We start from the raw sequence: 24,826 nt of genomic DNA, 5'->3' as shown, positions 1-24,826 counted from the left end.
GGCAGAGGGATGAAGGAGAAATTGCTGGAATTCTAGCAGTCAGAGCAATGTGTGCACTCCTGGCTGTTGGCCCTCTGCATATTAACAGGGTGTTTGAGACGGCTGTCTCACTGTTGCTCGCACAGGTGTGAGGGACCGGTACTCTTGTTGCTTGCGTTCCTCCACTGTTTCTCTTGGTCCTGCGCTCCCACTGATCTGCAGTGCTCACTGCCTCCCTCCTCATGCACATGCACCCTCTGCTCACAGACAGGTTCATCAAAAAACACAAGCGTGTCTCCATGGTAACGGGAAGACAGCTGAAAAATGGCAGCTAAATGCAGCTGCCCCTCATTTAATATCGACTCTGGCACTGACAGAACAGATAATGGGCAATAACACACAATTATGCTGCGGGGAAATGAAATGCTTCAGCAGACGCTTGTCATGCTGTAGGGATTTATTTGTTACTGTACCAGCAGTGATTTCTCTCCCCTTGTGTCTATCACTTCCTGTCATTGCCTCTTCTTTTCCTCCTTTTGCTTTCCGCTTTCTCTACCTGTCCCTTTTGCTTTTTACTATTTCTTTTCCTTCTTCCTTGTTTTCATCCTATCGTCACCTCTTTCTTACTTCCTCTGTCATGTTCTCTTTTATGTTACCTTGCATTTCTTGTTCTAGTGTTAGAAATTGCAGTGTCTGAGGCACAGGAGCCCTGTGAAGCTCCAGGCTTTTTCCACCTTTCAGACCTGCCGTGTTTGTTTTAGTTCTTATTCCTTTTGTAGCTGCATTTCTCAGTATTAAGTCTAGCACAGATGCAGTTTGCTGGAGAGCCTTCTACTGACATATTTCTGTGGGCTGTGTTGTAATTTGACAAGTAGAACACAATGTAATGGAAGTTTTTGGTGCAAATTTAGAGGAAAGAGCTACTGGAAGGGATGTGCTTCTGCTGCTTCTGGTGCCAGAGTTTGTACTTTATTTACAGCTGACCACAGAGTGCCCAGAGGTTGGGTAGATTGTATTTGGGTTGTGGATCATGTTGGTTTCTAAATGGTTCGTAACTTTGGGACTGATATCTGAATTATTCAGGATTAGTTTCACTTAGTAATTGCTGTGGGGTTAGTTTTCTATACCTCCTCTTTGTGCAAATCTGTGATGTCACATAACAAGGGGCAATGATGATAGCAATAGATCCTCTCTCAGGATAAAACTAGTCCTTCTGCAGATAAAGCTTTGAACTAAGCAATAAACTGTCAGGTACCTACCTTTTAGCTGCAATGAATTGAGGCCTGTGAAACTCATTTCTTTGACTCAAAAGCTGCTCTGACAATGAGCAAAGGGCTGTCTGTGGATGCAGTTCATGCAGGCAAAAGCATGCTGTTTTCAGTACAGCCTATTTTATCCCCATCTTGCAAAGAACCATGAAATCCTCATAGACATATCTTTATGTGGGTGTAGCTGCACCCACGGGAGTGACTTCCACTGATTGTTGGTGTCCAGACATACAGCTGATGGGTAGAGCAGGGGAGCTATAGCATCTCTTCTCCCACAAAGTGTACACCATCTGTGCAGTGTGAGTTCCTAATCACACAGTGTGGCAGATCTCTGGCAGCTGCCCAGTCCCTACTTACTGAAGCTAATGTTGCAGCTATGTCCAGGATCACGTCAAATCATCCCTGTCTGATACTGGTGTCCTGGAAAACCTGTCTGGTGCAGAACCTGTTTGAGACTTTGCTTGTGCCTCTCTGACTTCATTGACCTAGGCATGCAAAGAACTCATTTGAATGTAGATGTCTTTTATAAATTCTTTTCTTAGTGTTTATGGACCATTATGAATAAAAACATAGTAAAATTGTATTTTCTGCAAATGCAATGACAACTACACTTGTGGCTTTGTCATTGTTGATGTGGTGATTATGGGGGGTATATTGGATGGATTTTTTTTTTGTACACCAAATTGGTGTTTGTGCCATTAAATCTTAAGGTAAGAGGGGATATAAATTCTCCAAGTGATGTATTATACACATTGTGCCATATGGACCTAAAATAGGGTCATTCTTCTTTTCCCTAAGTGTGATGGAGTGAGCAAATCTAGCTAAACAGATACCTAGAAAGCAACTTTTGCAAGGACTCAGTGCAATACACTTTTAAGTAGTACAGATCTGACACACTGTCTTGTTATTCTAGCATAGCCATGTTATTCTAACACAGTCTTTAATAAAATACATTGTTCATGTCTTGCAAATCATCTCTGGTTTTGGTGCATCAGTAATTTTTGGTCTAAAATTCCAAGGCTGTGGAGTAAGTGTCCATTGCTTGGATTATAGCAGCTACCCAGTAATGTTTGCACCTCTGAGTAAAATCTGTATAATTTCTAAGTCCTCTGAGCTCACCAGCCCTTGCTGTGATTAGTGACAAATCAATGTGGGAGGAGTCTTTAATACAATAGCAGATAAGCTGCTGGAGGAAAGCACATAATGACAAACAAGGAAAAATCCTTTTGGCTTTCTCCTGGCACACAATCATATCTCTATCAAGCAGCTTATTTAAGTAGAATGTTTCCAAAATGTCAACATACATCCTACATACCTGATTTTATTTACCACTTCACTGCAAATGTAGAGCATGTTCCTCAGAAGTCCTCTTAGGACTCAAACATGGAGTAGGCAACTTTGAGACATTACAGCTTGATGTGTAGTTGATTGGTAAAATACCATTCATCCTTATTGATACTTTGGTTATGTTCCAATAGGCTTCTGGAGTAGCTCTTGGGTGGCTATGGGTTTCCCAGTTTATCACTATTTTCCCCAGTGTCTTTAAAATTGATCCCTGCTGTAAGATATTAAAACAGTAGGAAATCGATTTCTGCTGTAGGTTTCGAAGGAAGCAAGTTAGAGTCCAAAAATCCTTAATAGATGTCATTCCGTCCACCTCTCTGAAGGTGGGAGACTTTTAGATATAAACGCTGTTCAGAGCTATCTTTCCACAACTGAAATGACAGTGCACTGACCCCCATTTCAGCTGTAAGCCCTGCCAGCTTTTTGAGCCATGGTGCTTATTAATGAAATAAGCAAACATGGAAGCTTGTCTCAGGTTTCCTTCTTTTTTATAATTTTCTTCCCCCACCCCCTCTACCCCCCACTCTCCCAACAAACCTGCAGTCATTAAATGCCATTGTGAGAGAGGAAACAGCTTGTTGAAAAGAAAAGCCTTGATTTTTTCTTCTTTTTTTTTTTTCATTTTATTTTTTATGAAGAATACCATCAGGAGCAGGCTATGATTAATACACATAATTGAAACAAATTGCAGCTAACTGCAGAAAACTGTCTCACAGCTGTTGACAGAAGGAAATTGCTGACAGCTTTTTACCATTCAGTGAAGAAAAGAGAGAGAGATGGAGAAGGAAACCTTGCCTAGCTCATGCAAATACATGGCCACTGCTTGCACGTGCATGTACAAAAGCACTGGTGCAACTAATGCACATGTATGTCATCATGCATGTATCTGCATGTGCAGACATGTCACCTGTGCAAGTGCATATGCATCTTTTGTATGCATTTGTAAGGACTGTACCTGTATGCACGTAGGATCCTTGCATGTCTGGTTGCTTGCTTTGCTGAACATACTGTGTGCCCACATGCAGTGCAGCAGTAATGTCAGTTTAATGAGTGCTGCCCTGGAGGCACTGTGTGCTCTGCCAGAGAGAGAGAGGGCTCCAGCTGCTTGTGTGCTTGCACATGTGAAGTTGCATATTCACATAAGAAACAAGAGAGGCCCTGTGTTCTGCAGGGACCCCTTTATCTGGCTATATCTTTAGGAGTGTAAGGCAGGCTCATTTTTGGCTTTTAAAATGTCTCCTGTCTCTTTCACCTTTTGTTTTTCATGCTCCCTATCCATCATTAGCAGTCTAAACAGAAAAGGTTTAGATGCAGAAGATGAGTGAAGCTGGGAGAGCCATCTTTGATTGAAATACCATACAGATGGCTAATAGGCATACATCAGAGCTTTGTCTGGTTCAAAAAGTTGCTCTGGAGAGGAATAATTTAATATCCATAGTTCGTTCAGTTGCTGGCTTCTGCTAAGACAGTCAATGACTGGGTTGCATTGGTTGGTTTGTGATACACGTTTGTTGTATATGGACTATTTATAACTTGCCCATCCAGCGATGTGCTCCTACACAGCCATGTGGCTGTTTCAAAGTTGGCAACCCATTGCACTGAGTGGGCCATGGGAATGCTAATGAGTAGAAGGCAAAGTTAGAGACATCCAGCAGATTGTTAGTAAGATCGAACCAATGGATTGGAAAAATCCGCAGTGAGGTTGGTACTCTAATAGCAACTGAACATTGTTTGTTATGGTCATCTGTTGATTTCATAAACTAGGCTTTTATTGGCCCCTCTATATGGGCATTTTGACTTAGAAGAAAGCAGAAATATCAAGTGTGAGTTATTTCCAACATATCTGCCTTTAAACTGATTGCTACAGTGCGATACCAGTTGATAAAAAAAGAAAAAAAGATTCTTACTGTTGTAATTCTGCCCATTGAAATAAAGCAATCAAGTCTGTTTGTAACTACATGCATATTATAGGTGTTATAAAAATAATCTGCTTTAACTGGTCCCTAATCTGTTATTTGCTCTCCCCTTGTGCTAGTGTTCAGTGTAAGCGCATCAATATGAAGCAGTTAGCAAACAAACATTCCTTTATCAGAGGTGTGTGTCAATCCTGATGGAAGCTTAACAGCTCAGGCAGGCAGATGCAGTAGTGGGGAAATAATTGATAAACACAATCCATAACCTATAACATCTGAGTTTAAGAGTTAGTGATTCACAAAAGATGCAACCAAGCAAGTGAAGGAAGACAGGAGCCATTGACATTTGAAGTTCAACCCAGGAAACAGTGCGTTCATCTCTAGCACTACCCAGGGAGCTTGGGAAGAGTCCGAGAACAGTTTAATGAAAAACACAAATGCTGAAAGAATTTAAAATAGCACCAGGTGGGCGATGCTGGAAGGGAGGTAGCTGACTTAGGCTATTACCATAATAACAAATCACTCTAAAGCAAGCCAGACTGAATTTACCTGTTCAAAACCAAACGTGTACACTTTTAATTCTAACGCAGAGCAAGATAACCTAGTGTATTCACACTGAGTTGTGAGCTGCCTTGCATTTACTGAAGGGTAAGGCGATGCATGTGGGCAGCTGCCATGAAATAGTTGATGTGATGTATGCTACATGCTTGCCTGATGCACAAAAACATGAATTTCCAGGCTCTCAGTCAGGGTGACTCCTTAATGTGCAAAAGCCAAGTCTCCCACTGCTGTTATGTCATTCTGCTCTTTTAAAATTCCCCCTGCAGCTACGAAAGATCATGTCCCAACTGCATTTTAGTCCTCAGGGGTTATGGGATGTTGATGCAGAGCTGGATACACAGGATACAGTCAGTCCGCTCTATTGGTTATAGCAATTTCTCTATTTTATGGAGGTGAAAAAGGAGAGTGGAGGTGGAGTCTGGAGGTTTGTAAGCCTGCAGGGCTGCAACACCTTGAAGGATAAGCAGAACTGGCCACACTGCCCATGTCCTTCATCACAGCCTGTTCTGAGTGGTGCTTGCATGACTATCAGTGATTGTACCTGGTGGACTATTACAGTTTCTGACAAGGGTCATTTCTGTCTGTTGGAGATGAACAGTTGTGTCAGCAATTTCACCACATATGTATAAACCACACTAGAACTACACAGAACTAAAGGTACTTTATGGAGTTGCTACAGTTCTTGTAGGAATTTAGAAATGAGTTCTTAATTTACCTCCACTGAGAAACAGAATCTTAAGTGCCAGCAAGTTTGTTCCACTAGGTGCTATGTAATACTGCTGTCAGCACTAGCATTTTTGGTGTTGGTATCTCTGCATTTAACTAGCATTAACTAGCATTCATTGTGGAGTCTATTCAAGCAGACATTGCTGGTAAGGAGTGCACCAACTCTGTCTTAAAATTTATGCATCATGATATAGTCAAGTCAAGCAGATTGCAGAAGTTTGAAATCTAGTAACTAATCTGTAGGACAAAGAAACAGGAAAGTAGTTATCAAAACAAACCCTTTTCCCCTCCCTTTTCCTTCCAGACTAGTTAAGTTATGCAGTTTTCTTTTGTTCAGTCCATTTGTGGGATTGAAATGCAGTTACAAGCAAGAAAAAGTTGGGTAAAATTGGGAAAAAAGTACTTAGTGGAGCTTCTTTGCTTTTTTGAGTCCAGTTATCCCAGTGTAAGGATAAAACTTCATTTATCTGTATATACAGATAGTTCAATTATATAAATTAATATAATTATATATAATTTTCTCCCTCTTATTTTTCCTAGCTATGCAGAGCCAACAGAGTTCAGAGAAAATAAGTTATACCTTATTCTGACACCTGTTTTAGCAGAACAGCTCTTAAAACTACCAGTGTGAATGCCAAATTCTGCAATAGTCCTTCAGCAGCCCCATAATTGATCATGGCATTATGAAGGTTTGGGTAGAACTTGGTCTGCCAAAATTCTGTTGCTAGAGATAATATGAAAAAAGATTTCAGTTTTTCTGTGACTCCACAAAGTAGTGGCAGATCTAGAAGTTACATGGGAAAAAAAACCTGAACCACTTATTTTTGTTGGAACCGAGCACATTTGGCCAGATAGCTGTCAAGAGAAAATTAACCTGGAGGCTCTGGAGGTTACAAATTGACAGAGTCCATTTTCAGAATTGTCTTTTATTTTAAAAATAGTGATGCTTTTCACATAGCAGAGACTTTAACGATCCTTCATGCTGGCCACGTACAAGGATACACAAGGGTTTGCCCTATAGGTCTTAACCAAAGCTGTCATCCTGCCTTCCCAAGACCTCTGACCAGTGTTCAGTTCCAAAATGATGAGACCTCAGTGGTGGTGGGTTAATGGAGTTGTTAATGTGTGGGGAAAAGAGTGACAACACATCAGAAAAAAATAGTTGTTGGAAAATATTTATAGAATATACAAATACTCCTTGTGTCTAGTTTAAAATAAGAGTCTTTGCTATTAAAAAGGAAACCAAGTCCCAAACCCCAAATCCACAGAAATCAATACCCTCCAGGGTGAACTCATCTCCAAGAAAATAATGGCAGCACCTTTCTGCACTGAAAGAGAAACACAAGTTTTTCAGTGCTAGTTGTAGCACAAGGGCAGTGTCACATTTCCTGCAGAGAGATTTGAAAAGTAATTTTTACAGCAGTTGGGCTTTGCTTGTAAGAGTAAGAATTACATCAGTTCTGACCTTCTAGTAACAGGCTTAGGAAGAATAACATGAACAGAGATACCAGCATGATCGCTGTCCTACATGCAGCCGTGTGCCTTCACTGATTGCCGTAAAATTGCGCTGTATTTTTATCAAGGCCAGAGAGTTCAGAGTTTGGCTTATAATACTGAAGAGAAGCACTGGTTTGATGGTTGTTTTCTATTGGTTTTACTTGATATCCAGTTTTGATAACTTGTACAAAGCTTTAATAAGATTGTGCTACCCAGTAGCTTGAACTAATGAAAGCAGCTGGGCTCATTTTTGGTGCTGTCACAAGATATGAAAGTTATTTTGTTGATGATATGAAGTTACTAATTTTGAATGAACTGATGGAATAGCTGTTATCGCTTATTCCAAATAGCATAGATAATTTCAGAAATTTATGAAAACGATGAGCTGATAAGTATTTAAAGATAATTACTGTATATACTAAGCATCAATTTTTATTGCTATGAAATAAGTGTGTATAATATGTATATATTGAAAGACCACATGGAAATAGGTAAGAAAGAATTACAATCATGGTATAATTTTTTGACTTCAATACAAAACCCTTCTACCATAGCAAAACCTTTGTTTTTAAAATATTTTTTTGTCTGTATACTTTTGAAGAGATCTTGTAAACTTCCAGTAATTAGCCGAAATATTTTTGCCTAAATACCTGTTCTTTTCATAAGCATTGCTACCAGACAGAGATGCTAAACTGAAACATTTATTGCATTGCTATTAAGCTTCTGCCACTCTTTGACCTTAGATGACTTTCTGTACCTTTTAACCTAGTCCTATCTTATGGTCTTGTCTGGGTTGCATGGAAAATCTTCAAAAGCATGCCTTGTTTTCAAGTGTCTCATGTCTTAGTTTCCAAGTGTCTAGATGAATTAGGTGCTGTGCCTGGATGACTTCTGTGAAGCTTCTGAGAAACTTTCATTCTGTGAATTTTCCTCAGTGTCATCTAGCTCCTATTTTAAATATGTATGGAGTTACTAAGACCATGGCCCTTTTAGAGTCTCTGCTATTGCAATGTAATAATAGTAAAAAACACAAAACATTTGATAATGGTAGGCCATGCTCTTTTCCATGTACAGGGAGACTACTGCACAAAAGATGGTTGTCTACTTTTTCAAATTAGCACATGAATTCTGCATGCAGAGGATCTGCTCTTGAAATCTGAGATGTTAGTCTTGATCTTCAGGCATGTTGGTGCCATATAGCTATTGTAGAAAATCATGATAGTGAAGAGACATTTCAGAAAGTGCAACATGTATGGTTTGCCCAAGTCTTGTGCTGAGCTGGCAGCAGAGCTGAGAACATGCTGATTTTATCTAAGCCTTTCCTGGGCAGCTAAATCCCTTGGACAACTGCCTAGACTGTCCGCTTCAGGTGTTTGTGCCTCCTGAGAGAAGCAGTGTTCTATCTACTTGGAACTGGAGTTGCACTCTACATGGGATGAGCCTCCTTGTCATTATTTAAAGGGATTATTTGTTAGGTTTTATTTTTTGATGTTTCTAACTCAGGCATATGCAGTTTAGTTCTTTTAACCAATGTATTAATTTATGTTCTTCTGAGAGCTAGTTCCACAACAGCAGAGTTATAGGAGGGCAGGCTGAACCTTGTCTTCATCTCCTCTGCATTGTGTGCTTTTGTTTTCTAGTAAGGAACTTTGATCTTTCTATCAGCTTTGCATATATTTATTTAGACATGTATTTATTTGTGCATGGGCTTAATGTCATTATGTACCTCACAAGAAAGTTCCCTGTTCTCTTCCTTCCTCTCTTGTTTTACATGGGCCTTATTTTTGCACATAGCTTTGCTACAGTCAGACTGTAAAGACGGTAATAGAAGCGTGTGTGAGTGGCAAAATAAGGTGGAATGAAACCCTTGTATAGACACTTTCTGTAATTTTTACGTGCATCACTCTTTTCCTTCTGATGCAGTGCTGTCTGTAATGATCTAGAGTCTTCCCTTCCTTGTGTTTTCAGCATTGTGTTAATTGTTTGTGGTGTACGGGTTTTTCAGCAGCGTGCAGTGGGAAAGGTCAGCTGTCAGAAACAGGCCTGTACACAACTGATAAGGTGTTTGAGAGATTGGATTTGACTCATTAAGCACCTTCCCTGTAGACATGGAGTCTGCTCTGCCGCAACAAAAAACTAAATCAGGAAGGGAAAAACCCCAGGATGAAGTTGGAGCATGCGCCACAAACACTGGCACACCCTCCCTCTCACCCCCCTGCGCAGTGCCGGAGTTTGGTATGCATCCTCCACACTCACATCCTCACACACCGGGGATGTTTGTGCTTATGCCCTGAGATTGTGTGCATTCACTCCGTCTTTACACACGGGCAAGGCACACATGCATTTATTTTTGCTGCGTACATATGTGTACGTGTAAGTCCTCACATGTGGGTGCCCTGAAGTTACATGAGGGTGTTTCATTCCTGCCCTCAGGTGTGCACTGTAAGTTGTAAAAGGGTCTTAGTTCTTGCGTGTTTTACACATGTGGAAGTGCAGCCACTCCAAGCTGTTTTTGCATGTTTCTTACTCTCTTGTAAATCTCTGCACTAATGGCCTCCTTCCTTTCATGCTGTAACAAAGGACACCCCTTCTCTTTCTGTGCATATATTGTGTTGTTCAGATGCACCTTGTCTGCCTTCCCCAGAAACACGCTATGCAACTGTCGTGCCTATACTGCATCTTACATGTGCACTGCCCTGGCTGCTGTTACAGACATAGCAGAAGACCAGCCTGTTTCTCATTGCGTACACATGCTCACATTTTTGCCCCTAAGTAATTACTGGTCAAAGCTGCTCTGACAGCTTGTAACAGTCTCTTGCCTGTGGCTTTGTTTTGAGAAGAATTGTTCTGCCTCATATTGGGTTTGGATATTGCTACTTCCACAAATGGTTTTAATGATGTCTTACAAGAAGCATAAATGAAGGGCAGTGGTAGTGTTTGGCTGTTTGTTTTGTTATCCTGGCAGTACTGGGGTTCCGCACACACACAAGCCCCAGCTACGCAGAAGCTGTGAGGAGCTGACATGATTGCAGTCTCTGTGATACCAGTCCTGTGCACTGCTCTGCTCAACTCTGGTCTCTCTTCCACCTCACTTTTGCATTTCACCTTCCCTTGCATCTCTGCTTTCCCATGGGCATGGCTTTCAATACCACTTGCTGGTATTGAAAAGGATAATTTTGTGGATCATTATTGTGTTATTACAGTGATTAGCAGTAACTATTTTTCTACTCCCACTTTGCTCTGGAAGGATGCCCAAGGGGCTCCCTGCTCAGCAGCAAGCGCGACACTTGCTGGAAGGCTGCTGCCAGCACAGGCCCACGGGCACACAGCAGCACACATGCTCACCTCTGGCAATGCTGCTTCTCTCCCTTCTACCCCTTCCTTGCAAGCTTCCAGCAGTTCCCTAAAATACTGCCATTTAATGGAAGCAGGAATTTCTCCTTTTGGGCTCCTTACACGCTCTTTCATTCTGAATGCATTTTTCAACTTTCTCTTAGTGTTGGTGTAAATCATTCTTGTTTATTCCTGCATCAGTCTTGGAAGACTCCCACTGACAGTCCCCTTTTTTTTCCCCCAAGCAGAAGTAATCATTCCACACATGTAGGGAAGACTGTGATAGCTACCTAATATTCTTCTCCCTATTTACTAAGGTTAGAATATTTTAGGAAAGATCTTGTCTTCAGCATGGTAAGGAACAAAAATGCCACAAGTACACCATGTTTCATTAGCTGAATGTTAGTGCTCTTGAATCTTCATCCAGTAATAAACAATAAACAGGTCTAAATACTTAGCACACAGATTAGTATTTGGTGTTTGACTTCTGATTTTTAATAGGCTAGAAGAGTAAGGGTAATGTGAAACCGGTAATTGCAACTCGAGTATAGATTGCTGTTAAAGAAGAGTAAATCTCTCTTAGGGTCGAATATAAAGTTGCTTATTGCTTTCAGGTGTTTTTCTTTCCTTTTTTTTTTTTTAAAGCACTGTCTGTATGAAACAGGAGCATTTTCATCAAAAATAAGATAAAAAAGAGAGAAAGCTAGTGAATTAAGAGCTTACCTGTATGCTTGCACACTTCTAGCCTGCTGTGCTGTCCAGTGCTCTGCTCAGAGGGGCCGATGGGCTGGGTACCAACCCAGCAGTAGAGATGTCTCTATGAGAGCAGGGATGGTAAATATTTTAGATCTTGAATTTTATGTTTATGGTGCTGTGATATTCTCTCTTGTCAGTTTGCACTTTGCTGAATGTTCAGTCTGTAAGGAAACATTTCTACTGGGTGGTGTGTTCAGAGACTGGCATCCTTATGGTTTAGAAGGATGTACCAGGAAAATAAGAAAACTGTAGAAATACAGAGTGAAATAAAAGCATAAGAAAAAAAATTACAGTAGAATTATATACAGAATTATCTTCATGCATATTTATCTGTGAGGAATGTAGAGATCTTATGCCCAGCTCATCATAGTATCTTTTGACAAAATTGGTAGCTTTTTCTTTACCTTCTGGAGTTGGGAGTAAAAGTAGAAAAGTTGTTCAGAGAAATGAAAAGCAAGAGTATACTTTGTCCAACCAAAACAAATTGTGAATTGATATGACTATATCATATTCTTTCAGGTAAATTATTTTTAAAATTGATTTATTCAGCTTCTTTCCTTTCGAAATGAGCATGTTTCATGCTTTTATTTTAAAATAGAGCTCTAGTTTTTTCTAAGAAATGCATTTATAAGGAAATATAATCCAAAATTGTTAATTTCATTTTGGATTAAGGAAGACATTGTCACAGGATTGGTGTTTTAGTCCCTTTGGCCAGTTGATCAGGATGTAAATAACAAGCAAAGCTCTAAGTACATAGTGAAAAAGTCTCAGTGATACCTGGAGTTTATTGTTTCTTTGGCAGAGAATGCAACATCATGCACCGATACCAGTACAGTTGTTTGTATTTAGCAACAATGGAAAATAATTGGAGAAGTAGATGCCCACGACACTGTAAACTGCATATACACTGGATTGGCATGTGGATTCTCCTCACAAATATGGAACATTTCTTGATTTGCAGAGAAGTTTTATTAAACTCATAGCACATTCTTTTCCTGTAGGTCTCAAGGACTTAACCTATATTTTGTTATCTTCGTAGTACAGATGGAAACAACTGAGGTTAATTAAGTGCCTCAGGTTACACAGTAAATCAGTGGCAAAGTTGAAGATAAAACACTTGTGTTCTGACTTCCACACCTCCAGTTTGTCATTTAGACCATTTTTGGTGAGCAATTTAAAAAATGATGTTACCAACCATATGCTATAATATTTTGTAGACATATGTCATCTTACTCATTTTCATTATTGTAATACTAATACTTTTGTCATCAAAATATTTTTTGCAAAGAAGTCTTTATGACTGCATTTTTTGGCTGTTTTGTGTGGTGTTGGTGCAAGTCCTTCACACTTCTGCTTTCTGTTTTTCCTTCAGAAAAAGACAGAAAATGTGATTTCGAGAGTTAGTAGGGAACCTGTGGATCATGTTACTGACAAATCTAGGTTTAAATATTCTCTGTATTAAATATGTTAACTAGGTCGAAGATTTTGTGTGATATATGATTTATTTTTTCTCCTCTCAGAAGAGATTGTGTAAAAGGACAACAATATACTGTTGAGTGAAGAGATTTCCGGTGTTGGGAAGCAAAATATCTTTCATTTGTGTTAATATTTATTTGCTTAGGTGTTACGAACTTCAACTGTATATTTAATAGGTGCATACTCTAGAAATTTAGGGTAGTCATGCTTTTAACAGACTGCCAGCTCTATCACTGGTGCATGAAAGTGATATATGGAAACTACTTTATACATTTAGTACATCAACTACTATGAGGATCAGGAGCCTTAGGGGACATTTCTCCTTTCTTTGGGATAAAGATACAGGTACAGTCATTCCTCTTCCTTCCCTTTGCTCTCAGTCTTTGCCGTGGTGGTCCAAATTCACCAGGTGAATGCAGTTGCTCTGCAGGGCTGATTGTGGGCCTCTTAGGCGTGGTTTGCAGCCCCAGGGTCGGAGCCTCTTCTGTGCTGGAGCCAGCCCAAAGAGCATCGTTCAAGGACACAGACAAAGCAAGCAGAGGTGGAACCTGCAGCACCAGAAATCTTGTGCAGTATCTTTAGAGAAAGCAGTTCTTCCTGTTTTCATTAAAAGCTTTGCTGCACAAGGAAATAATAGATTAGTTAGGTTTGACAAAAAACCCCATAACATTCGTTGTATTGCCAAGTCTCCTTGATCTCTTCAAGGCTTAAATTTGAGGCCCTTTTAACAAGCATTCTCCTTTAAACTCCAAGAATAATGTGTAAAGAAGCAGATAATGGAGGAGAGGGTGTGATTCATGCTAGGCACTTGACATTCTCTGGTGTAATATTAATGTTTCCTTTGCTCTTACTGGTGAAGTGAAAGAGCTTTTTGTGTAAGATCAGAGCAGCTACACTGTGTGCAGAATTTGAGTTTGGCACTGAAATAGCACTGACTGTTGAGTGCATGTCACCTTTGCTGTGGGCTGCTGGGCTAACATTACTCTTTGCATCTTGTAAACATGATGAGAGATGTTGTCTTGTATTAATTCTTACTTACAGTGTTTCTGATACTGTTATGCTAATTCTTCTCTGCTTCCAAGTTATAAATTATGCAGATATATGAAGTGAGAATTAGGGGCCTGAAGAAACAATAAATGACTCTGTCTCAGAAAAATGTAACATTATCCACAATGGTTTAAAGTTAGTAAGTGTTTGGGAGATCACATTTTTTACTGTGGGACTCCAGCTGAGTACTTAATTGTCTCCATTATAACATTGTTCTATGAATTTACAAACAAATTTTTTTCCAACAGCAAAAATTCTTTTTCTTTTGAAAATTTATTTCCATAATTTCCTTGAAGTTTGAACTCAATTTTTTTTTAGGTTTTATCAATGCAATAAGTTCAGTAATCTCATTATGACATTAGGATGACTGAAGTGTTCTTACTTACTTCACAGTTTGTGAAGTATAAATGATGGATATGGCTTTCAAAGCTTCCACATATTAGTGTCACTGTTGGTGGTGCTTGGAAGATGCTTCATGCACTGCGGAATGCTTTGCGCGCTATTCCTAATGTATTTGAATAACCAGATCAGCTCTATAAGACTGTCAAAACCAATATTTGCTTTTCGCTATTGAGAACACAACAACATGTTTGTGAGGTAGAAAGCATGGGATCTTATGAGATTGAGTGGTGTCACTGATTCAATCAGGTGGTGTGAAGAATTAGACTAGGAAAAATCCCAACTATTTGGGTGTGTTATTTTTCCTGTCCAAAGGCTAGAGAGGAGAAATGCGGCAAGAGGATTTGGACAGCTTAATGGAGAATGCAGTAATCTGTTTAGCTATTACTGGAGTCTGTCACCATGTCTCTAACAGCCTGATTTTTACTAAACTACGCAGCTTTGTTTTAAGAACTTGAATGTGAGTTGCTTTGACTGCATCTACTTTCATTAAGGTTTCAGCATTCAGCCACTGGACAACTGTTTCAGAGAGTGATGAAAATTGTTCACCTTTTTTGTCCTTCAGAGGTGTTGGCAGACTTATTTTCTGTGACAATTGATATACAGTTTCTCCTCCTCAAAACTTTGAGGGAATATCAGATACATGTGAAAGTGACTCGAAACATAAATTGTTCATTGTTCTGTAACATTGTTGAGGATGATAGCTGTTATAAATGACTCCCAGGCCAACTCTTCTGCCCAGAACAAAATTAGCTCCTAGTAGAGTTCACAGGGGTTTGCCCAGACTGGAGTTCTGCCCCATCCTTTTGAAATGATGCCTTCATCTATTGTGGCTCATTGTCTAGAACAGCTTCTAAGGCTATTTCCCCTCCCCCCCCCAGCTCACGTGGTTCATATGTAGAATTTATTGTTTCCAGACATTCTTATGAATTGGGTCAAAAAATTTCCTGCAGCTTGGTTAGAATTTAAAAACTTTAGATCTATTATTTATGATGTAAGAATTAGTGTAGAAAGGAGGGAAAGATATACGCACTGCACAAAGATGTTTAGTCAGGTCCATACCCAGCCATATAGTTACCAAGCTGGAATAGCTGTTAATTTCAGCAGTACAGTTAATTTCTTCCCAGAAGCACCCAGTTCAGTTGCTTGCTAGGATCATGATGTTAGTCAGTCATCCCATCAGAAGTAAATTAGTTTCCTTGTGTTAAATGTCACGCTACTGAAAACTCAGCTGATGCCCTAATGCAGTAAGTTTGGAGCCGCACAAAGTTCCCACCTCTGCTGTAATACTCTACTGATCCCATGAGCATGGTGTCAAGTGAGGAGAGTCCATCATTAAAGGAGTAGGACTAGTGCCAACAGTGAGAACTTTTGGCTTTTTTTATTTTGGCTATGTGCAAGTAGATCTTTTACATAGCTGTATTTTATAACACTGCTATAGCTTTCAATGCACTAAATTATCCACAATACCTTTTGAGTATATTAATACTTTTTTCATAGATGTTCTGGATTTATGATGAGATTGATGGTTTTTGGTTGTTTTTGTTTCCTCTTGCCATGGTCAGTGGTAGTCCTCTATTGTGATAACAATTCTATGGTTAGGGGCCAACTTTGGAATCAGCTTTTTCTTAAGACAAATTGCATAGTTGTAGGATTTTTCAAAGTTAGAGACCCGTTAGATGATAGGAAGAAAAGGTTCCTGTAAATACAACTTTCCTTCTTGACCTTTGTTTGGCAAAGGTCAAAGGAGTACCCAGCTGTTCTGGTGCCTCCATCAGTAATGCACACTGCTTTGGCACAAGCCTGATGCCTGACAGTGTTAGACCCTTCCTAGATTATCAGACAGCCCCAGCTCTTCTGTGCAAAGCACAGAAAACCACTAAGGTAAAGTAAATCTCACTGAACAATGGAGTGGTTATTAATTTTGAGGCACTGCAGAGAATTTACTTTTTTTCACTAGCAGAAGACATGCTCTAATACTGACTGTAAACCAAACCCCAGTAAGATAGGGAGTGCCTCAGAGAATACCTGTAATGCAGTGGGTTTTCACATAAAGTGAGAAGGTGAGCAGCTGACTCTTGGTTTAGGAGGGCTGCTTGAAGTTTTCTTCAGAAGACTTCAGGAAAGTCACTGCCTATTTTATATTTTTCTAACTATTTCTTAACTATGTTTGAGGCCAAAAATTCTGTTACATGAGATGCTGCTTTTGTTGAGTAGTAAACTTCATGCCCTGAGCAGAATCAGTGCTTCTAGGGTTTGCTGTTTTCAGTGTCTCAGTCATAAAGTATTTATTTTCAGCTATCAACCACAACTTTGGAGACTGCTTCACTCAACACCTTAGCTGTGGTGCCTTCCTTGCAGGACTGGAGAAAAACAGGAAGTTGGTTTCCTTCCACAAGTAAGAACCTCTGGATTGAGGCCAGAATGGGGAGATAGGAGCTTCTGAACTCAAATGCTTTCTCTACCATCGATTTTCTGGGTGGCCATGAATAAATCCATTAAAATATTGGTGCGTTGGTTTGCTCAAACATAAATCAAAATGTCAAGGTTTTCTACCTCCTAGTGATGCTGTGAATTCTGAATATTTGAGTCCTCCTTTGTAGAAAGAGCTCTGACAGGAACACATAGCAACAGTATTGCACATAAAAACTGAAGCTAAAATTACCATCTGGCTTTCCTGAACAGGCAGTATAGCTATACAGTATATGGAAAGATCCCCAGACTTTACGTCTCCTGGGAATTGAGACTCCGCAAGCTCTGGGGTTTCTGCAGGGGCAAGAAGAGACAGGAACTTGGCTTAGGTACTTGTTTGCTGTGCTTTTATTTCTGTTCTTGCTACCTACCTGCAACGTGTACTGATAGCGGTTTTGGGGATTTGAACAGGTATAGGTTGGAGATTTGCAAAAGTGGGTTTGCAGTGCAGTGGGGTGGTGATGGTAACTGCTTAAGGTGCTGGTGTGTCTGGTAGTGATTGGTCAGAGAAGGGTAACATTTTCCCACTTAAAGTGGTGGGTAACTCCATTCATTCAGGGAAAAGGTCTGTGTTAGTCTGAAGATTCTGGGTTTTGCTTCTATTCTGCTGATCTCTTTGAGACTTGAATATATCAAGGATTTAAATCTGAATGTGGAATTCTGTGCAAGTCTTGGATGTTTGAAAATCCCAGCTACTGCAGAGAATTTAGTTACGTGAAAGAGTTTGGAATCAAATAATGGGTTTAGATTAATGCTAACAAGTGAAATGGAAGATTTAATTGTTTACATGTGCTAACCTGCTTTCCAATTCTGATTTTTTGTAAATATGTTTAGTATTAACTGAGTTAAAAAAGAAATCTTGCAAATCTTTTATAAATCAATAGTTTTCAAATGTATCCTAAATGGCATTTTAAGTAAATGTTATTTTATGCAGTTACATTGTCATGCTTGAACAACTAGATCATCAGTTTGAGTAAACACCACCTACTATATACATGGTTTCACATCACAGAAAAATCAGGGTTTGATCTCTTGCTTCATATAACGTAAACACAGGATTCCTGTTTACTTTGAGTTGGGCCTTAAGTTTAGCTGTTCTAGGTTAGCTGTGTTGCTGTGCAGAAGCCCTTAGGTATACTACCACTGTTCAAGGAATATAGAGGTCACAGATATCACAGTGCAATTTGTGGAACCTTCGAAAATGTACAGCACAAGCGTCATGAGCTAACAAATACCAAGTGGTTCATGGCTTTCTGGTTTTCCAGATATCAGCAGGCTCTTCCTGCAGAAATACTGTGAAGCCTGCAGACTAGTGAGGGCTTTTTATTTCTCCTTTGTTGTGGAGGAATCCTCTATGCCTTTTCCCCTCCACGCTCTCTGGTAATTCTAACGTGATTTTTGATCTTGTATGTCAAAGCATCCTAACAGTTTGGACAGTAAGGAGAAGCTGTTCTTGGTAAAAAGCCTTTCATGTCCCCTAACGTGGGCTGCTGCACAGTAGCTTGGAGAAATGGAGAGACAAGCACTTTAGTGCACTGATTCGGCTCTGGCTGCTGATGCCTTTCATGAGACTGGTAAATCAGTCATCCACATGGCCACTGGTGCTCTGCCGAGGAGTTGGTGATTTGGAGAATACAGTTTTAGAGAGAGTGTGTTGACCTTGGGAGTTACGCTGATGAGACATGTGGTGGACAGACATGAATTTGGAGTGTGCAGTGAACCCCAAAGAGATTTTAGTGTGCAGATTGGAATGTCTACACAGAGCAGCCACAGGAGGAAGAAAAAAATCCCCATAACAACACATGAAAAAGAAATAGGTGACATTGTCCCTAGAACAGGAAGGATACAAAGATGGATAAGGTCCAGAATCCCATATATAATAAGGGTCAGCAGCAGATGACTGGAGGGAACAGGCAGAGATGGTTTGATAGTAACTTCTTTTAAAACTAGTGGTAAAAGTAAGAGTAATATCTCTTTGAATTTGCTCTCCTCCGTTTTGATGAGTCTGCAGTGGTCACTCTAAATTACTGTTAGATTTCTAATATACCTTTTGCCTTCTCATTTTTATGGATTAGATCAGTGAGATTTCATCTAAGTGGTTGATAAAGTGTAAATGAGCCCTATTAATATTTCTTGTACTGAGTGAACAATCAACCCAACATGCCCCCTTCTCAAAGACTACAAATGTGTTTTCAGTACTTTGCATATCTACAGGTATGTGGAAAAGGCTTAGTCATAATGATTGCGTCTGACACCTACCCTCAAACACTGGCTGATGGGAATTTCCCACAGGTACTTGGAGTGTATGTCTAACTTGATTGTAACATATTCTCTTCTGGTGGATCAGGAGTGACTAGGCAGGAGAAATACCGAAATGGGAGAGGGTTGTTAAGTTCTTGGCTCTAACTTTCAGAACTGCATCAATAGCAGCCCTCTGTCCCTGGGCTGGTTTAACGCTGACACAGACATTCAACACTTCTTGGTGGTAGTTAAATGTATTCAGAATAGAATCACAGAACCAAATAATTTGGAAGGGACCTCCATAGACTAGTGCAAACACTTATCTCAGAGAAGGTCCATTTAGAGGAGACAGCTCAGGACTGTGACTAATCAAGTTTTTCAATATTTATATGGATGGAGATTTTGCAATTTTTGTAGGCCCTTTCTAGTGTTTGGTAATCCTCAAGACAAAACATTCTTTTGTACAGAATGAGAATTTCTTGTATTCAGCTGTGTTTGTTGCCTCTCATCCTTCTTTAGACCTCTGAGAAGAATTTGTTTCTGTCCTGTCTTCTCTATACTCTCCTATTAAGTCATTGCAGAGAGCAAGTAAGATTTTCCTTGAGTTGTCTCTCCTTAAAGCAGAACAAACCCAATTCTCTCAGCCCTCCATACATCTCCCCTGCCTTGGCACCTTGAGCATGGTGGTAGCTCTTTGCTGGACTCACTCCAGTACGCTAAACCCATTTTTATATGAGGGGGCTCATTATGGAGCTCACTCCTGATGTGATCTCAAAAGTGTCCACTGGGGACAGAATGACTGGACTTGGCCTTCTGGCTGCATTCTTGCTAGTACAGCCAAGGATGCAGCTGGCCTTTGCTGAAAGGGCAAGCACTGCTGACTTGTGCTCAGCTTGTATGCTGGGCCCCTCAGGTCTTCTTCTGAAAAGCTGCTTTTGAGCCACTTGGCTCCCAATGTGTACTGCTGCTTGGAGTAATTTGGTTCCCTGTTTGTTTGCAGGAGTGTACAGACATATGGTTCTCTTAAGTACAAATACACATTACTACTGCAAAAGTCTCAGCTTAGAGTACACCAATCACTTGATGATGATATATGTACAGGTTGTAACACCGTGCTGTTTTGTCACCATTGTTTTATGCTGTGAGGGCACAGATTTTTACCATGTAGTTATTTTCCAAGAACAGCTATGACAAGTGTTTTCCCTTCAGTCCTGTACTAATAAATTCTGTCTAATCTGTATTAGGCTTACTTAAACGAGACAAAATGAAGCAAAAAAGTACTATTAATGCCAATGGAAACAGCACCAGTATTTGCCTTATGCAGTGACTTGTAACCAATGATAACTTGACTGCTTCTTACCTTGTACTGCTCAGATTTTTTCACAGCTGGGAGTCAGAAAGGTGCTGCGTATTCAAATGCTGCCACCAGTTGCTAGAAATTTGTGCAGTGGCTTTCCTTACTGTGCATAGGAGAATTTTTTTTTCCTAATGAGAAAATATTTTATGTCATGTGCTGTGAATAATTCCTCCATGTTTATTTTTGCTGAATGAAGAACTTGTGCTTGTCTAGTACAGATTTCCTGGATAAGGTGATAAGACAAGCAAAGTTCTCAGATATGTTTATCAACAACATTACTTACATCTGTGGACAAAATGTTTTATGTGGACTTGCCTCATGCTCTCAGAGAAGGAATCTATAGGACACTTCATGTGGCTCTCTTGCTTGCTTGGTCTCTCATTCAGTTGAAAGAAAGGGGCAGCTCTGTCAGGATTGTATTCTGATGTCTCTCTTAAATTGCCTTTCAGGTGGGTTAAGATAAGTTCAGATGGCATTAGTGCTGAATATAAATTCTGACCTTTAGGAAATGTTAGTGTTTTTTAAAATGGCACATATGTCGTGGTCATGTTGTGAATAGTAAAGCTTTCCATTATTCTCCCCGAAAAGACGTGAAGTGCCTTATAGCAGTCCTTAAATGTGCTTTTCCTAGACTTCACTGCATACTGTTGGATGGTCCCTGCGGTGACAGTGCTGCAATAAAACTGAAAACACAGCACTGAAGTTCGTCAGTACTAAGGACCCTGCAGTTATTTCTCTTGATAGCCATATTACAAAAGGAGCTGTACAGTCATTAGTATGCCATGATCTATAGCTGTACAGTAAACAGAGCTGTGGGATTGCTTAGAAATTTCATGACAACCATAAATCTCTTCTTAGCTGACTGCTGAATCGGGGTTTTTTCTTCCTTTCCAGCGCGAGATGAGAATATGGCCACTTTCCGTGGTTCCGAATACCTTTGCTATGACCTGTCGCAAAATCCCATCCAGAGCAGCAGCGATGAGATCACCCTCTCCTTCAAGACATGGCAACGCAACGGGCTCATCCTGCACACCGGCAAGTCAGCTGATTATGTCAACCTGGCCCTGAAGGATGGTGCGGTCTCGTTGGTGATTAACCTGGGGTCTGGGGCCTTCGAGGCCATTGTGGAGCCAGTCAATGGCAAGTTCAATGACAACGCGTGGCATGACGTTAAGGTGACACGCAACCTGCGGCAGGTAATGGTGAAGGGGAGAAAATGCTCGGGAGAATTTTGTTTGTTTTACTGGGACAGGCAGATGGGAGAGAGTATTGGAGAAATGGGGAAGTTCAGTTGAATTGCTAGAGTTTTTCCACCTGTTCTGGATCTTGGTACCTAGAGGGCAGTGAAAAAAATGTTAGTTGATTGGAACTTATCCCTCTTGCAATATCTTCATTTCCACTTTATTAATTTCCTGGGGTTTTTTTCAGATTGATTTAATAATAAAAACTTGTGGCATAACTTTACTTTCATGTCCCTTTTGCTTTTTTCTTTTTTTGCTCTCTCATTTTTTTATTTTATTATTTCCTTAATTATGATTCAATCTTATCAGTAATATTCTTGTTGTATTTAATTACTGTGGGAACAGAGCCTTTTTCCAACAGCCAACGCTCTACACCTCTCTCATTTTTCTTTCAGTTTTGTTAATTGGTTTAACCATTGCCATGATGTCACAATTCTAATTCTGGAAGTCTTTTGTTTTTCTTTTTCTTTTGTGTGTGCATGTGAGTGTGCAGGTGTGCAGCCTGATGGGTATGTGTGTAATTATTTTAACTTTATAGCTTTGGAATTAATTGGCTGGAGTCTCTCTGAGTCTTCTTGATTCTCTGATCTTCTTTTCTTCTTTTTGATTTCCCTCCCCCCCTTCTTTCTATAATGAGATATTACTTTATTTCTTGTGTCTCTACCTATGAGACTCTTCTGTTGGCTGTGAGGACTGGAAAAGTGGAAGGATCAAAAAAGCTCAAGCAAACCCAGATCAATCCAGCATCCTACAGTTCTACTTTGGAAAAATTTTTCTGATTTTACCACTGTAATTTTGCACATCTCCATGCTGCTTTTCCAAGCAGACAACTGTATCAGGTGATGTATTTGGTAGCAGGCTAGTCTCAAGATCCTGAAGCCTTGCGAAAAATAAATTCATACATAAATAGATAAGATAAAAAATAACCATGCTCTGAAAACTGGTAAATGTATCGAGTCGCTAAGGCCCATCTGCTGCATGATAAATGAGGTTTCCATTGCGAGTAGGAGCTATTTGCTGTCTTACTCATTGGTAGAGGCAGCAGAAATTGCTTGTAAACTAAGATTTTAAAATCAATTTGTGAATAAAATACGACCTGTTTATTTTCTCATTAATGTGAATATTAGCGCAACCCTTAATGGCTTTGTATAAGTTTATATGATGTAATTTGCTGTGAAAACAGCTTTTGTGGCAATGTTTTACAGTAGCTGAGATCAAATGTGGCTGTGTACATATGATAATCAGTGCCAGGTATCACTCTCTACTAGTAGATGTCAGTGGATAATATATCTGTTATGGGGATTTCATACCTTTCTTTTCAATATTTGAGTTTTGAAGCTGAAGATTTTTATTTGTCTTTCCCATGTAAATCTGTGTTTGTACATGCTTAGGATATCTGGGTCTTTGATGAAAAATCTGTCATCCAGCTTTGATGAGACTGCAGGATTCTTACCTATGAAGAAATGAATGTTTTCAAAATTTTATATGCAGGTGCAAATTTAATTTCTTATGCAGTGGATGGGTCTTAATGCTCCTGTTTTGTTCAAACTTTCCAGTCAGTACAGTAGAGGGAGATGCACTTGCTGGTCTACGTTTGTCAGTCTGGAAGGGTCAGAATATATAGCTTTGTTTGATGTGGACGTTTTTAGGTAGTTTCAAAACAGCTGATCTCTGAATATCTCAGTAGAGCTTACTGGCCATTTTAGTTAATCATAGTTTTAATTTTTGTTGGAAATAAATTTCAATGGGAAAATATGCCCAAAGCAAAATGAATCCTTCCTTCATGCCAGAATTGGTTTGGATCTTAAAGAAGTAGAAAGTGAAGTGCCACGGACAAAACTGTGGATGGGAAGCTGTAACATTCTTTTCTTAATCTTTTAGTTAGTGATTTTTTTAATTGGTCTATGGAAATGGACCAGTGCAATGGAAGTATGTCTATGCCTTTTCATCTTTGATTAGACCAGGGCAGTACTTCAGTGATTATTAGAAAGCAGGTGAGTCCCTTGCCAATTTAGCAGGACCTCAAACTTGTAATCCTCCTGATCAATTCACTATGGATGTTTTTAAGTGATCCTGAATTCTTAGAGTCCAACTTGACTGGGCAAGAGTGAGGATGTTTTAATGAGATGACTGTGCTCTTTCCAGAGAAAGGGCAGTATTAAAATCAAACTAAAAGTAATTAGCAGAGGTGCTTTGGGCTCCAGTTCTAGAGATAAACATGACAGAATAAAGTTCAACCAATAAACATCAGTAAGGCTGGACTTGTGGGTTTTTATATTCTTTTCCCTGGATACTTCCATTTTAACTTCTGGTCTATCTCAAAATGAAGACACTGACCCAGAACCTAAAACAGCCCAGAAATTGGAATTGATGAGGCCTTGAGGGGAAGCGGTCCTGCTAGTCCTGAATGTTGTTCAATATAATTTTGTATAACCTGGATAATTTTGTGTGTACAAGATTATCTACTCTGTGCCTTTCCTGACATAAGTTCACCTTTTATGTTGGAGCATAATAGAGTTCACTTGGAAGTCTTGTTTCCAGCTGTGCTCATGGTTCCTCAAAAAACCCTCCAAAACCAAACTGAAAACCCCACCAAAACATGTAGCCTCTGAATGCTGAGGCTGTGTAAGAAAATCAGTAGCCTCCTTGTAGTTAGCTGAAAATATTGCACTGGAGATAGAGATATTCTTCTCTAAAATGAAATTTAAAACCAATAATTTAGAAATTCCAAGAATATGGTCTAAAGCTGAAGCATTCCAGCTAAATGGACTATCAGCAGCTTTAGGATGCTATCTAGTCTTTTCCTGTGCTTTTTGGGGGGATGAAAGAAAGGGGAGGACGATTTGCATAATTTTTTGGCTGTTTCTAGAATTAGAGTAGAACTTTAAATAGCTGGACTTTTGCCCAGTACTTTCTGGAATTGTTAAATGTTTTGTAGCTAAGCTAGGAGAGGACTAAGTGCTGCTTTTTTTTTTAATTTTATTTTTTTTTTTTAGATCAAATGACTATCGCAGCAGTTAATCTCCTTAGAGACAAACCAAGTGAATCCACAGATTCCTTGAGTAATGATTGTTAACGTCAAAGCAAATCTCCTTGTTTATTTATCTTATTATTTCAGTTAAAACTAAGCCCTCTTTCTGCCTTCTGAGAAACCTTTACTTAGAAATAGGATCATGGCTGTATTTTACTGAGACTTTCAGAGCATGTTTGGGCCAG

The 24,826-nt window shown here is 39.7% G+C and overlaps 1 protein-coding gene across 1 annotated transcript in view; it reads left to right on the top strand.

The window, feature by feature from the left end:
* NRXN3 (neurexin 3) overlaps nucleotides 1–24,826 on the top strand; it is a 1,004,771-nt gene that overhangs the window by 239,530 nt on the left and 740,415 nt on the right. The window contains exon 6 of the mRNA XM_071557744.1: nucleotides 21,264–21,565. Within this exon, the coding sequence (XP_071413845.1) occupies nucleotides 21,264–21,565 (302 nt within the window). The remainder of the gene's footprint in view (nucleotides 1–21,263; nucleotides 21,566–24,826) is intronic.

The sequence above is a fragment of the Pithys albifrons genome, chromosome 6, assembly GCF_047495875.1.
Source record: "Pithys albifrons albifrons isolate INPA30051 chromosome 6, PitAlb_v1, whole genome shotgun sequence".
In the NCBI taxonomy this organism is placed as follows: domain Eukaryota; kingdom Metazoa; phylum Chordata; class Aves; order Passeriformes; family Thamnophilidae; genus Pithys; species Pithys albifrons.
Note: the sequence above shows the minus strand (reverse complement) of the source record. Positions and strands in the feature narration are given on the sequence as shown.